Here is a 15,509-nt window from a genome sequence, read left to right as displayed (position 1 = left end):
ATCTATGCTATCTGTACAAGATTGACTCCAAATATCCTCTTTTAACACAAAGTCTCTGTTAGTTTGCCTAAGGGCTTGAGTTACAGCTCTGGAGACGTGTATTCGTTAATTCCAGTAAGCAATGGAGGCTTAATTAAATGCATCCACTACTTTAGTTCAGCAGCCTTAGATGACAGCAGACAGTAACTAAACTGGTACATATTGCTTCCCCTTCCATTGGAAGCAAAACTTCCTTCAAGCTTCAGTCCCCTCGTTTCTGTCGGCATCTTGTTTTGAACAACAAGCTATTTACCCTGTCACAGATGCCTAGTACAGAAGTAAGGCCCAATCTCCTAGATGAGGTTAGCAATCATGAGCACTGGGCAGGCTTGTACACTTTCTGCTCCATTTCAGAGCTAACTATTTTTAGCATTACATATGCTCTGTTGTCAATGCTATCTATCCATTGCTAGCCCAAACCATAGTTGCAAATCCGCTTCTAACCCAAGTTAAAAGCTGTGGCTCGGTGTTAACTATGGATGTTGAAAATGCAAGTGCAGAGGAAAATAACTGCATATTGTGTTCTCTGACAACTTACGCTGCCAGAACTAAGAATGGGGAACAGTGTACTTCCGTAGTGCCTTGTTCTGGTAAAACGTCTGAAGCATTCAAAGTTGAGGAGATGATAATAGGCAGGATGTCACCCATTATGTCTGTTCTTATAGAAACTTACAATAGATGCAAGCAAAGGAATGTGTGCTGTGTGCACTTCCTGAAGAAAAAGCCTTTCTCGGCATTCACTTCTTTTGTATGTGCTACACGATTTTGCGTGTCTGAAATTATCAATAAGTATGAAAATAATATCAGACACAGACTTATGCCTAGGACAACCTAGGGCATCAAGTCCTTTCCTGAATCCCAGAGGTGTGAATCGTACATACCTCTTGCTCTGTATACAGATCCACCTTTTTTTATACTGAGCCTTTCTCCCTCCTTAAGAATCTGCTGCTAAGCAATTTCAGTATGCAAATAATTTTGACAAATACAACACACCTTTACTTTTTAGTATATCTGGTTCACTGACTTGGTTTTTAGAATAATAACCTGGGGACCACCACACACAAATCTGAGTGCAAAATGAAGTCATCCTAGCAACCTAGTCAATGCCTTGTGGGTGTTTCTGGTTTGTGCTCTGTTGAACTGCTGCCCATGTTAAAATATAGGCCTTGTACAATGTAGGCAGTGACCTTTAGGTAGTCCGGGCAGCTTTCTTAGTAAGATTTGGAAGCCTCCAGCCCAGCCTTCTGGCTTGCGTTTGCAATGCCAGTTGGCTCAGGAACAGGAAGGGAAGACAGCTGTGCTCAGGGTCGATGAGGGAGGGGTGAGCTTCATTCAAAGAAAATAAACTTTGATGGTGAATGCTGGTTAAGGTAGCAGCTGAAAACTTGGGGTGCCTGATCATCTTGTCACGTTGTGAGGACTGGATACCGTTTGAGGGGGAAAATACTCCCATTTGTTCTTCAGGATTGTGAGGCAACATGGTGAAGACATTTATATTCTAACACAGGGAAGATCAGCTGGGCTGCTCTGGCATCAGAAATATCTAATTCCTTGTGGACTTTATCTAGCTCCCAGGAGCCCAACTTTTAGTTAAGAGGTGGCTAAAAAAAAGGAAAAAGAAAAGAAGAGCTAATTTTGTTTGCAAGAAAAGAAGGAATGAGTGCCTATGTCTGTTGCATAGACATTTTTTTGTGTTACTATCTCATACACATTTTAAAAAGACTATTACCAAGCCCGGTCTTTAAGGGATCTTTCAGAAAACTAGTATGTTCCCAGATCCCACCCAGTCAGTGACTTCATATTATCCAAGGACAGGTTCTCCATAGCGGGGTTTTGTTTTTTTAAAACACCTTTGTTTGATAGTACTGATTTCATTGTAAAATAGGAGTATGCATGAAGCTGCCTCAGTGTTTTCTCCCTTGCCCATCTATCTAGAGAACTGATTATACCCACATCAGAATACTGAAGTTGGCAATCCCTGCGTAGTTTGGCCAGATTTAGTTAGGGGTGTTTTCAATTTGAGGATACGACTCTGTTGATCCAGGGCTAGTCATGTTAGGTCCAAGAGGACTACTCCACTATACTTGGTGATGGGTTACAGTTTAATTTAGAATGTTTAGTGCAACTCTGAAGCAAAACAAGTGTGAAGGAAGGAGGTTCAGGCTGATGGCCTAGTTTTTTGGTTCTTTTCCATACAGGACGAAAATAGAAAAAGAGAAAAAGGAACATGCTAAGTTACACGGAATGATCCGTACAGAAATAAGTGGGGCTGAAATAGCAGAAGAGATGGAGAAAGAGAGACGGTTCTTTCAGTTACAAATGTGTGAGGTAAGAGTGAACATTTATTTTATTTTTCACTAACGTTCATTTTGGTATGAAATTTTGAAACTTTCTGGATGTTCTAATTTTGAGAAGGAATTTCTTGCCTTTTATACAATTATTTTATCAATGATAAACTGGCAGACTACAAAGCCTTGGTTGTTGTTGTTGTTGTTGTTGTTTTGCAGATTATAAACAAACCAAACAAGTAGAGGCTTTATGCAACCATCCCATCCTGGGTTTAGAGGATTGTCTCCTGTGCCCATTCAAACTGCCATATGCTGCAGTATTGTTGATAGATAAAAAACCCCTCATTTTATTTGGTTAAGTAGGGAAATTTAATAGCTGTTGGGGGAAAGCCACTGATTCCCCAAAGGGCTACAATGAACTTGTTGCCTATGAGTTTGTTCTGTATCACTTTGGCCTGTTAATATTGGTTTTAAACTTGGTTGCTCTTTGGTCTTGTACAGCAGTAGCTCAGTTTGGATGACCCTTGAAACCATAGTTTGTAGGAATGGGAATGTGCTGTGTTTATGTCCTTACACGTGCACTTTCCCTCTTCACTCCTTATGTGTCAGTTTTCCATTTCTAGGCAGCTCTAATCACAGTTTGCAAATTATGGTTGGCTCTAACCTCCAAACAATTATTTGAAATCATGGCTTGAAGTTGGCTTGCAACCTGTAGTTTGGAGGTTACACAGTTTGCCTATTTGGTTGTCACAGCAAAGTAGACTTAAAGGAAGCAAAAATGGAAGAGGAAATTGATACACCATAAGAACATAACGTAAGAAGAGCCCTGCTGGATCTGACCAAATGCCTATCTAGTCCAGCATCTTGTCCTCGCTGTGGCCAACCTGATGCCTATGGGAAGCCCACAGAGAGGACCTGAACACAGCTTCACTTGTCCCACTCGCGATTCCCAGCAATTGGCATTCAGACATACTGTCTCCAACAGTGGAGATAGAATAGTTGTCATGGATGAAAGGAAGAGAGAGAACATTGATCCCTTAGGATATGTTGACCCTCCAGACCATGAACTGAGGATCGTCTGAACTGAGCTGGTGTAGCAGAAAATATTAAGATTTGACAGTGTAAGCGGCTTCTACTTAATTAACTGACCAAATTGATGATATAAATAGGAATTCAGTGGCTGAAAACTCTTAAAGCAGAAAATTAAGACAGAAAGTTAGGAAATCTTAGATGCTATGAATAATAAATAAAACAATAGATGTGTAAGGAGCTCTGTGGCAGAATCTATTTCATATTAGTGTGTGAATTTGTTCTGGTTTTCCTCCTCTGGTGTCTCATCCGTCACAATATTATTATTATTGTCTTTATTTATACCCCGCCATTTTTCCAAAACTGGAACTCACGGCGGCTTCCAGATAAAAATACATATAAGTAAAAACATACAAAGTCTCCATTAAAATAAGATTAAACTATTTCCAATATTAAAACCATACACACATATAGCTAAAAGAGTTCAAACTAGTTTAAAAATAATATAATAGACATTAGCAATGCAGCACCCTTCACGCCCGATCCTTAACAGCCTTCAATTCCAAAGGCTTGTTGGAATAGGAAGGTCTTTGCTTGTCGGCGGAAGGACTGCAAGGAGGGGGTCATTCTTACCTCCCTAGGAAGGGATTTCCAAAGCCTAGGGGCAGCCCCCGAGAAGGCCCAATATAAAAAGAGGAATAACTCTGCAGTCTTAAAATACCCACCAGAAATAGTGGCTCCTGGTGGGTATTGTAAGGTTGAAAAGTATTATTATTATTTATTATTATTTATTTATTTATTTATTGAATTTATTAGTCGCCCATCTTGCCTGGCCTCCTCTCTTTCTCTCTCTCTCTCTCTCTCTCTCTCTCTCTCTCTCTCTCTCTGTGTGTGTGTGTGTGTGTGTCTGTAAAAGCTTGTCGTAAGTCATACATTTTCTGTTTGTGATTTGTTTTTAGGTGGGTTCCACAATAAAGAGTAGCTGATACTATGTTCACATGATGAATAGTGTTAGATGCTTAGGATCAATTATGCTGCCCTGGGCGTCTACTGAGAGGAAGGGCAGGATATAAATCAAAATAAAGTTTCAATTCAATTCAAAATAATAATAAATAAATAATATTTCTTAGTTTGTCAGGAGCTCCCAAAGAAGATTTGTTTGCCCAATAAATTAAACATGATTTGACGCAACTGGACACCTTACATGTAGTAAATTAATTTGAATTTTTGAGGGTCCAGAATTAGTATCTATTTAAAGAAAGAGTGAATAGCCACACCAATGTTCTTGCTCATGTGCGCTGTCTGTCTGTTAGATACCCACATCCATGGTGGGTGAGATAACATGACTAGTAATCCAATCCTAAGGTGAGTCAGTTGGATGTAAATCTCACACATTTCAGCTGAGCTAGTTTCCTAGTAAGTGTGCTTTGGATCTAAGGGCTGTATTCAACTAACTCATTGTGCTAGTGGAAGGCAGAACAAGGATTCCCACTAGCATAGTGGGACTTTCCCCTTCTCCCCCCTGCAGCCTGCACCCTTCCCATATCTGCTCCAGAGGATCAGGAGAACCCCCAAAACAGTGCATAGTGGGAGGAGAGGGGAAGCAAAAATGCTTGCATTGACAGAACCATCTCCTTAGTGCTACGTTGAATACAACCCTTAGGACCAAACTACGTGTTAAATTAAAGGCTTGGCTAGCTATCATGTCATAGGTTTTTAAAAATGAAATACCAGATCTTGTTCATATTTGGGAAATGTTCCCAGTAGTCCAGGGAATTATGGGCGCAATAATTTGAGGAAGCCCCTGTATTATGTTACAAATTGTTTAGAAATGTTCTTTACTTACCAAAGTAGTTTCTTTGTTTTATTTCTGCAAGGTATTTATATACTGCTTTTCACACAGACCTCTCAATGTGGTTCATAAAAGAGAAAAAGTAGTTTGCTATGTGACAGAGGGAACAGCTGTTTAATAAAGACCTGGGTGAACAGAACTAGTTAGTTCCTTGGACTATGACTTGTAGTTTCACATGCTTACATTTGATGGCTTACTATTGATCAGCATTTAATCCAGCTTGCGTCATTTCCCCCCAAATGTTAATTTTAAGATTCTTTGAGCTATTTGGGAAAAATGGTTTAAATATCCGTGACCCTCCTTCTGAAGTAGTAATCAGTATTATTTTGTATGCATTATTATCTTAACAGTACCTCCTGAAAGTCAATGAGATCAAGATTAAAAAAGGAGTTGACTTGCTTCAAAACCTGATCAAGTATTTCCATGCACAGTGCAAGTACGTGTTATATCTTGATAAATGTATGCTCTCTAAAAACATTGTTCTCCATAGTTTCTCTGACAAACAGTAGCCCTAATGTTTTTTGGAGATGGCATGTGCAAGTCCTTGCAGCATAGCAATACATATTTCACTACTGTTATTCCATCAGACTGAATGGTTTAAAAGGTGAGTTATTGTCATCTTGGTATATAATTTCCAGTGAAATGAGGTGATAGACTGAGATAATACCATAGCATGCAGTTGCCTTTCATTAGTAATTTCCACATGAATCATTTGGCATGATTAGCAATCTATGAAAAGGAGAGAGGCATGATGTTATACCAGCTCTCATGTTTTGCAGACTGTGTCTGTTTTTGGGGGAGAACATGTCATTGGGAGCAGTGTGCGAAGAGCACTCATTTTTAGTACTCACTTCGCAAAGGATTGGTGCTTTTAAAATGGCAGTAGTGTATCTAGCAATCAATCAAGTCACCAGTATATTTTACATGCTATATTTTGTTCCTCACAGTATTGTTGAATGATTAGTAGGGTGACTGAAGGTAGAACTGAATGTTACTTCTCCAGACCTTCCTTAGCTAAGGTAATGCAGGGACAGGAAAAATGGTGAAGCATTTGTTTTGTGCTTCCAGATTATGTACCCCATAAATGCTCATGGACTATGAACACCAGTATTTCAAAGGCAAATGTGTTGGGTGGTGCCTCTGTCTCTCAGTTCTTCTGTCAGGTCTGTGCATACAGTAAATAGAACCCCCAGTCAAGAACTCCATAGGGGCTCTGTTGTACACATGGAGCTCTAATATGAATAAGGGCTCCCTGTTTCTTTGCTGTCGGGAGGATTGCTATTCAGAGATGGTGCAGCACAAGAGTAGAGGAAAAGGCCCTGCTTTCTCTGCATATCTGTGGAAGTTCTTGAATACACAAGGAACTGATGAGTTTGAGGTGCTGTGTTCAAACTGAAACACTGATTACTTTGATACTGGACAGAGCAATCCAACCCTTCTCATCATATGCTGGACTTTTTTGGGGGGGGGGTTCGATAGAGTGAAGGTATCCCTCTGCACAGTTCTGCTGGCTGTACCAGCTTCCCACCAGCCACCAAACATGCAGATGGGAGGCCCAGTGGAGGCTAGTGGAAAGCCCTGAAAGAGAATGGGGTGGAGCTGAGCCGGCCCAGGATCTGCTGGATCCTAAATGGGTCTTGCTGCTGTCAAGCAATGGCATGGGCCCTGATCTGCACCTGATCATTGTGCCAACGTGGAGCTGTTGCAGGAATCAGGCCCTGTTGTCTTGCTCCCCTCCCACCTTCCGCTGCAGCAACCATAACCAGCTAGGCTGTAGTTGTGGCAGTGGCTCTGCAGCTTTAGAGCCCCACTGGTGGGGGAGGGGGCACCCTTAGTTGTTTACCACATTCAGTGCTTCTGGCATGAACTATTCGTGGTATTCTCACATACAGGTACAAAAAACAGGTTTGGATCAGTAGTAACTTACATGTGAAAGAGCCCATAGAAACTCAGGCTGCCTGGGAATATAATATTTGAAGTTACAAACTTTGTATGGCCATGATCCAAAATAGGGGCTTAAATGCATTACACACATGCAGACAGGTTTCTTTGTGGTTTTGATTGCTATAGCTCTCTTGGGCAGCAAATCTGAATAGCAGTTTGCCTTGTTGAATGAGGGAACGACAGCAGTAAAAATCACAAAGATATCTGCACTGTTCCCTTGCCTGAGTTTAAATGGTTCCTTTGGATCACAGCCAAAATTTCCATAATGGTGTCATGAAATGTATATTTTATTTTATGTAAGAGAGAATACTCCTTTTCCTTCATCTTGAAACTCCTTTCATCCTCCTGCAGTCTTTTTGTTTTTCATTGAGCTTGCGTAGTTGGTCAGCTTCTACTGTGCATGTAAATAGTAAAGGCAAAATATTTATGCAAAAAATATTACAGTGGGGATATTTTAATCAGCCCCTTTTCTCAAAACATCAGACAACCTTTTCGTCTTCGTTCCCTGAATTTGTCTCTTGTCATGAAATTCTCAAAGATGAAATCCCACAGGAACATAAGAGAAGGGCTTTGTAGACTAACTGTCTTCATCCCCCAAGACTGCTGAAATCTTGCCTGTGCTATTCCTTTTATAAGAAGGGGGTAGATTCCATATTGCAGAGGAGCCCAAAGAAATGTGTTTTGTGGTAAAGTTCCTTCACAGATTTTCATATTTAATCAACGTACCATTTACATATGCATAAATATATGATGATCAAAGCTTTTGTGCCTTTTCTGTTCAGGAAAGTTCAAGCATCTTAAATTAATTTTTACAGTTGCCTTTTTACTTTTTTCCCTTCAAAGCTTCTTTCAAGATGGTTTGAAAGCGGTCGAAAGCCTCAAACCTTCAATAGAGAAGCTCTCCACAGATCTTCACACAGTAAGTTGTCATATTACTTATTTCTTAGATTGTCATTTGTCTCTTGCTTTTCAACTGGAGTCTTCAGAGTGGCTCACAAAATTAATAAAAGTCATCATTTCATTCAAAAACAAAATAGAGCCACAAAAATATGCTTTACAATTTTTAAACTATGAAAGAGATGGATGCGTCAGGAAAGATATCAGAGATTGGGGAGAATAAAACCTGAGAGAGAAATGAGAACAGGTTGAAACATAATTTTAAAATTCTGAACTCAAAAAGCAAAACTAAGAAACGAAAAAGTCTGCCACAGATGGAGAGGGTACAGTGAACATGGAGGAGGAGACCAGTAGAAAGGGAATAGCTCTGACTTAATCCAGGAACAGCCATGTGATGGTATTTTTTCTAGCCTGCCTGCCTGCCTCTCCTAGTTCTGTCTTCCAGGACAGTTGGTCTTACTGGATGGATGTTATGGTGGGGAGGAGACTGCCCAGTGGAGCCAGAAACAGGCATGTGATGGTGCCTGAACATTTGAAGGGAAGATCAGGGCTGCACTGGCTTGCCCCACTCCAGAGGTCAATGGGCCTGCTAGTTAAGAGATCATTACCTCTGCTGCACCAAGGTTTGCACTGACAAGTAAAAGTTCTCTGAATTTATTTCATGCTTATGTCTCCACTGCAGATTAAGCAAGTACAAGATGAAGAAAGAAAGCAATTAATTCAACTTAGGGATATTTTAAAAACTGCACTTCAGGTTGATCAGAAAGAGGTGAGCATGTAAGCTGACTTATCCAATGTACCTTTCTAATTCAGTGGGAGTATTTACAATTTTAGTGATTGCATGCTCTTTGTTTTGGCTTCAATTTCTTGTTAAGATTTCTTAGAGAAATCCCCCCCCCTTTTTCCTGCACAAAGGCTTCCTTGGTTGCCCTTCATTGAGGCATTATAGTACAGATTCTGACATTCTAGAGGGGTTTTTTTTAAAAAAATATTCCATGAGAGTTCAAATATCATGCGTTGTTTTATTCTTGTGATGGCTTTCGGAATAGTTCCCAGAGACGCATAAAAGTGAAAAAACAGTTTTTGGTTGAATGGGTCGAAATCTATGCTGTTTGTCCAAGGACAAATGCTATGTAGGGAGGGAGAGCCCATGACCCTCCAGATGTTGTTGGACTCCCAGCCCCCATCAGCCCCAGCCAGCATGGCCAGTGGTCAGGTATGATGGGAATCAACCGACATCTGGACATCCACAGGTGGATCCACAGGTGGATCATCCTTGAATAAATTATATGGATTCTCAGACAAAACACACACACACACACCCCACACTTCTTTGTGGTCTCTCTGTGGTTGCACACATGGGTGTTTGTGTTTGTGCAGAGCCTCCTTCGGGAAACTTCTTGTTTTAAAATAATCTAATATGATCAGTAAGATTATGCTTATCTTTTAAAAAAATCTCAGAAGTTGACATATACTTTTTACCCCCATTTACCGCTATTGGTAGGGCAGTTTGTTAGTTATGAGATAATCATTTCTCAAATATGTCAGCTGTGGAGCTTTATTATACAGCTACGAGAGTGGCTGTATACTATAGCCAGTGTAGATTTTTCGCATTCCGCAATGTTAAATTGAAAATACCCCCCATGCCATTCTGATGTTTCCCATATGCTCATTTCAAAACAAAACCTTACAAAACTTATAGTCCTGAACTCAGAAATGCTTGCTTAACAACCCTCTCAATTTTCATGGCGATACACAAAACAGTCAGAGAGAATAGAGAGATCAAAGTCTAAAAAGGGAGGAAAAAAACCTGAGCCCTTTTGGACTTTTTTCTGTCAGAGAGTTCTCATAATGTGTTGAAATTCATTAAAAATCAGCCATGTTCACAGAGTACCTGTGATCCTATTACTGACCTTGCCCCATACTCTGACCTTCATCTTCTGCAGTTTAAAAGTTTAAAATATGCCTGGCTGATTTTTAATTAATTTAAGAAAGTTTGCATTGAACTGAATGATAGTGTCAAGCATGCTCAGTAAGAACGAACTGTCAGTGTTCTAAAAGCCAGACTCACAGCTGCTGGGCTTGCCTAATCGGGGCCACACCCACACCAAACCTTCAGTTCACTTGAGACAGTCATGGCTTCCCCCAAAGAATCCTGGGAAGTGTAGTTTGTGAAGGGTGCTGAGAGGAGACTCCTATTCCACTGACAGAGCTCCAATGGCCAGACTGGTTTAAGAGTCAACCACTCTGATTGTAGCTCTGTGAGGGGAACAGAGCATCTCCTAGCAACTCTCAGCACCCTTCACTAACTACACTTCCCAGGATTCTTTGAGACAAGCCATGACTGTCCAAAGTGAAATAATGGCCTGGTGTGGATGTGGCCAGGGACAGCTTTGTTTTAAATTTGGGTGGGAGGCTACATGTGCCTGCTGTAGAATATAAAGGTGGGGGAAACGCTGAAAAGTGATGATACTGTTCACAATGTTTTCCTTTTGGAAAGGAAAGGAGCTTCCCTTCTGCCCAGTGCCCATCCACCCAATCTCCTCCCCTCCCTGCCCCTCCCCTGGGAAAGTGTTGGACTATGACCTGGGAGACCAGGGTTCGAATCCCCACACAGCCATTAAGCTCACTGGGTGAGCTTGGGCCAGTCACTGCCCCTCAGCCTCAGAGGAAGGCAATGGCAAACCCACCTCTGAATACTGTTTACCCTGAAAACCCTATTCGTAGGCGTGCCATATGTCGGGATCGACTTGAAGGCAGTCCATTTCCATTTTTAAACATGATTGCACAGAAATAAATCCCATTGAACTCAAAAAGTATGCAAATGATCAAACCGAACCTCCCTTCTCCTCCCTCCTATCCCCTCACCCTTTCCCTTTCCCTGCCCTTTCCTTTGCTTCTCCCTCCCCATCCCCATTCCCTTCCAATTCCCTCCTTCCCCCTCCCCTTCCTCCTCCCCATGTTTAGTTTTACCTATTCTAAGCAAGATTGAATGGGAATAAATACCATTGAACCCTATAAGCATGCAAATGATTAAACCTCCCCTCCCCTCCCCCTTCCTTTGCTCCCCTCCAATCCACTCCTTCCCCCTCCTCCTCCCCCATGGTCAGTTTTACCTATCCTAACCATGATTGCAGAGGAGTAAATCCCATTGAACTCAGTAAGTATGAGAGATGAGAAGATCTTACTGCTGAGACAAAACATCACCATCCCTTACTCAAATTAAGTGCCTTCGGCTCCCGCATGGGTATAACCAGAATGATCATAAGTAGGAAAATGGCCATTTGTAGCATAGCCGGAAAAGAAAGTCTTAAGTCTTGCAAGCCACAACCTCTAGACACAACCACCAGTGTTTCATGCTGCTCGGGCCCATTCACCAGTGTAGACAACAGTGTAGACAGCCCTTAAGGCTTTCCAATCCTCAGGAAGGTTTTTGAGTCTTTATATACTCCATGGGCCTGAATTTCCTCTCCTTGGCTCCATCATATTCCATCATATTGGAAAGATGTAAAGGGACAGTTCTCTGTCTGAGTTTAACATTCTAGTGATTCTCTGCTGTTTCCTGTCAGGTGGATCGCCTGCCCTGGCACGTGGCACTGGGGAGCGTGAGACCCTTGGTGGCTAGAGGGTGATTGCTTCTAGGGGTTGTGGCTCATAGGTTTCTGGTTCAGTGGGTCCTTAACCATTGGGGGTAGCCCCTGGGTCAGAACCTGGGTCCAGTGCCTCCATAGCCTTTTCCCCTGGCTCTCCCAACTTAGCTTGCCCCTTTCCCTCTGTGAAAGTGTCAACGTTGTTGCTTGTAAGTTACAACAGCGATCAGGCAAGATTACTTCACTGAAGTGAAAAGCAATTGGTATCTTCAGTGGTATGACTGCAGTAGAAGTGTCAAAGAAATATGTAACTAGAACATCCCTGTATGGGCATTTTGTTTTGTTGGCTTATGACTTTCAGCTGTAGACTGGAGTTTTGATTGAGACAAGATGCCCTAGGGGATAGTTTCCTTTTCTGATTAGGATGAACTGCCTTGTGTTCACAAGCAGAGGGTAAAGCATTTAGAAATATATGTCTGATTAGGTATTGTAGTATTTCGTACTGCTAGATCTAAAAGTGGATTCCGAATGGTTTTCAAGTGTACCATTATTTGTATGCACATCTCCAGGGCATACATGAGGGTATGTATGCAGGCATGTAATGGAATGTAACTACCCCTAAAATTAATTTAAAAACAATTTTTGTCTATATAATATGATTTGTGATAACTTGGGTACATGGGTGCATGCACAAAAACATGCCTTCAGATCCATACTATTAGGGCCTTAATGTATATTAAACTGTTAAAGCATTCCTCTGGTATACAACCCAATACTGTTTTGTTTTTGCACTGCAACTGATCTTTTTTTCTTTCTAAAATGCATTTGCCTTTTGTGACCGAAGTCTAGGAGAGTAAGTCCTTTGAACATTTTTGGAAATACTACATTGCATGATCGTCATGTGCATTTCAAGTAACTGGTCTTCATAATATCTTGGCCTGTTTCGTATTTTGCAAATTGTGTGAACATATTTTAGCTATTTAACATGGATGAACTGAATACAAGCCAAATATCCTCACACTGATTTCATTTCTCCTGAGTGCTGGACCTTCTGTAGTCAAAATGGCACAATCCACTCATAAGAAAAAGTACCAGCTAGTTTGGCAGAACACCAAAGTTTACAAAAGTTCTGTTGTAGAAAACCCCTTAGACAAAAAGATCTGGGATAAAAACAACTCAGTGAGGACTGAGCATGCTCACTGGAGTGCTGAATGACTGTTGGGGGGGTAGAATTGAAAAACCGTGAGGAGGGAAATGGAATGGAGTGTCTGAAATCCTTAACTGGAACACTTCACACTGCAGTGTTTTGTTGCAGATCAAACTGGTTTGAAAACGTAGTTCCTTTGCTGAAATCCAGTTGCTTGGCTTTTGTCAATCTAGCAGTCCCTTAGGCTCTCTTGTGTTTTGAAGGATGTGTGAGAGATCTGTTTGTACACAGATTAATCAAATTGTTGTCCCTATTGAATATTTATTATTTTAAATATTCAGAGTAATATTCAATGCTATTCCTATTCAGAGTAGACCCATGAAGTTAATAGACATAACTAACAGGTTCATAAATTTCAATGAGTCTACAGTGGGACTTAGTTAAATATAAGTTAAAGTTGTTACTCTTTGAGAGTCTATTCTTTCCGTTTGTAAGCAAAAGCTGGCTTGTTAGAACATATATTTACATCAAGTTTGTAACTGAATTACTGGGAGCCTGTTTTGCAAAGTGTACACAGCAAGATTGTAGCATAAAAGATACGAGTTTCAACTGAGTCAGTTGCTAAACAGAACTGAGGGTCACTTAATCTTAACTGACACTATACTGCGTTAAGTTAACTATTGTAATTTTCTGCAGTTATTTTTGGAATCGCTATCTAGAGGAGATAGTAAAGACAAGCAGGGCAAAGCTTTGGTCACCACTGATTGTACAGACGTACTATTGAGTCTGGAGTGGTATTTGAAGGAGTGGTATTTGCAGGATAGTTCTGATGGGATTTTCAGACCTACGGGATGGTCTTAGCATAGTGCTTGCAGCTGAAAGCAAATTGTGAGTACTGATATTTTTGATGATGCTGATGCCTGGATTTTAAATCACCTCTTTTGCTGCAGAGTAAAAAAGTGAATGTTGCTTACGCATCTTTTGTAATTGTCCCAGCAAATATGAATAATGAGAATGTGATGGAATTCTGAGATGGCTGGGCTGATTTGACAGAAGGCACAGTGTTTTTTATAACCAATTTATTTTCCCCCTTTAGGATTCTCAGCTCCGTCAGAGTACAACTTATAGTTTACATCAGCCTCAGGGAAATAAGGAGCATGGCACTGAAAGAGATGGAAGCCTCTATAAGAAAAGTGATGGGTATGTATACTTTTTTTATAAAGGTGTTGAATATATTACTTCAACAGCAGCAACAACAGCAAAGTAGAAAAGAACTTGGCATTACAAATTACCCACCAAAATTTAGATCTCTTTGTCTCTCTTTCTTTTAAAAAAAAATAGAATCAGAAAAGTGTGGCAGAAGAGGAAGTGCACGGTTAAAAATGGTTTCCTTACAATTTCCCATGGTACAGTAAGTATTTGTTTATAGTACTCTATGCACACAGCTTGTTGCTAATAGAAAAAGCCAAATTAGGCTGCTTTTATATTTATAGTTACAGAATCAGCTAGATTCTTTGCTGAGCATGTTCAGTGAGATGACTGACTTTTTAAAAAAAACAACTTGGCAAAATTGCTGTGAGAATTAAATACACTTGGTATAAGATCCACCCACTCATTTGTTATTATGCCTGATGGACTATGAAAACAACAAAATATTTTACTGTGCTGTTAAAAATAACGTGCCCTTGTTCTGTGCAGATGGGCGAGGAGACTATAAGTAACATATTATGAAGATATACGGCTTGCCATTTTTGAAAAATATTATCCTATTGTGACATCATGTTTAGAAGATTCCTTTTAGTGTAGAGTTGTTTTTAAAGTATGTGATATGAACTAGGAACACAGGAAGCTGCCTTATACTGAATCAGGGTGTTGGTCCGTCTAACTCACTACTGTTTACACTGCCTGGCAGTGGATCTTCAGGGTTTCAGCAGGGAGCTCTCCCAAACCTACCTGGGAATGCTGGGGATTGAACCTGTATCCCTCTACATGCAAAGGAGATGCTCTATCGCTGACCTATGACTGTTTCCCAAATAGAATGAAAGCTGTTAACTCAAACTCTCTAGGTGGGCCCATGGGGGCAGGAGGGAATATCCTTGCCATGGAGTTTTTAATTCATTGTTGAGGAAATAAAATTTCATCTGGATGCCAGGATGTGTGGTGCTTTCCAACTTAAAAATTTCATGAACAATCATGCAGATATATAGAACATAATAAGGGACCTAATTAAAAAAAAACCTCTGGTAATGCTGTCCATATGTGTTTTGCACTATAGAATTTGTATCTGCTTATAGTGGCAGTTGCAAAAAGTTCGGTTTGACTATTTTTGTAGACCTGAAGGACATTAAGAAGAACATTTAACTATAAACTTAAGTGGCCAGAAATTTCCATAAGCAAGGGCTGGTACTTACTGGGCAGACAGTTATATACAAACAAAAGAAAATCCCTGCTGGAGCAGACCAAAGGCCTGTCTAGCCCAGCACATGAGCCAACCAGATGCCTTTGGAAAGCCCACAAGCAAGACATGAGTGCAACAGTCCTCTCCTCTGTTTGCATCCCCAGCCACAGATATTCAGAGACGTACTTCCTCTAGTACTGGAGATAATATACAGCCATCATAATTAGTAGCCATTAATAATCCTTATTCTCCATTAATGTATCTGATCCCCTTTTAAAGCTGCCCATTACTGTTCATGACATGGACGGTTACTATCTATGTTGTC

At 40.6% G+C, this 15,509-nt stretch overlaps 1 protein-coding gene across 3 annotated transcripts in view; it reads left to right on the top strand.

Annotated features, from left to right (window-relative positions):
* Positions 1-15,509, top strand: part of ASAP2 (ArfGAP with SH3 domain, ankyrin repeat and PH domain 2) — a 151,234-nt gene that overhangs the window by 71,661 nt on the left and 64,064 nt on the right. For all 3 annotated transcript variants that reach the window (XM_061622818.1, XM_061622816.1, XM_061622817.1), the window contains 6 exons: positions 2,238-2,367; positions 5,559-5,644; positions 7,996-8,071; positions 8,732-8,818; positions 13,883-13,986; positions 14,128-14,197. In XM_061622818.1, the coding sequence (XP_061478802.1) occupies positions 2,238-2,367; positions 5,559-5,644; positions 7,996-8,071; positions 8,732-8,818; positions 13,883-13,986; positions 14,128-14,197 (553 nt within the window). The remainder of the gene's footprint in view (positions 1-2,237; positions 2,368-5,558; positions 5,645-7,995; positions 8,072-8,731; positions 8,819-13,882; positions 13,987-14,127; positions 14,198-15,509) is intronic.

This window comes from Rhineura floridana, chromosome 4, assembly GCF_030035675.1.
Source record: "Rhineura floridana isolate rRhiFlo1 chromosome 4, rRhiFlo1.hap2, whole genome shotgun sequence".
Lineage (NCBI taxonomy): Eukaryota > Metazoa > Chordata > Lepidosauria > Squamata > Rhineuridae > Rhineura > Rhineura floridana.
The sequence above is the reverse complement of the archived record's forward strand: the minus strand, read 5'-3'. Positions and strand labels throughout refer to the sequence as shown.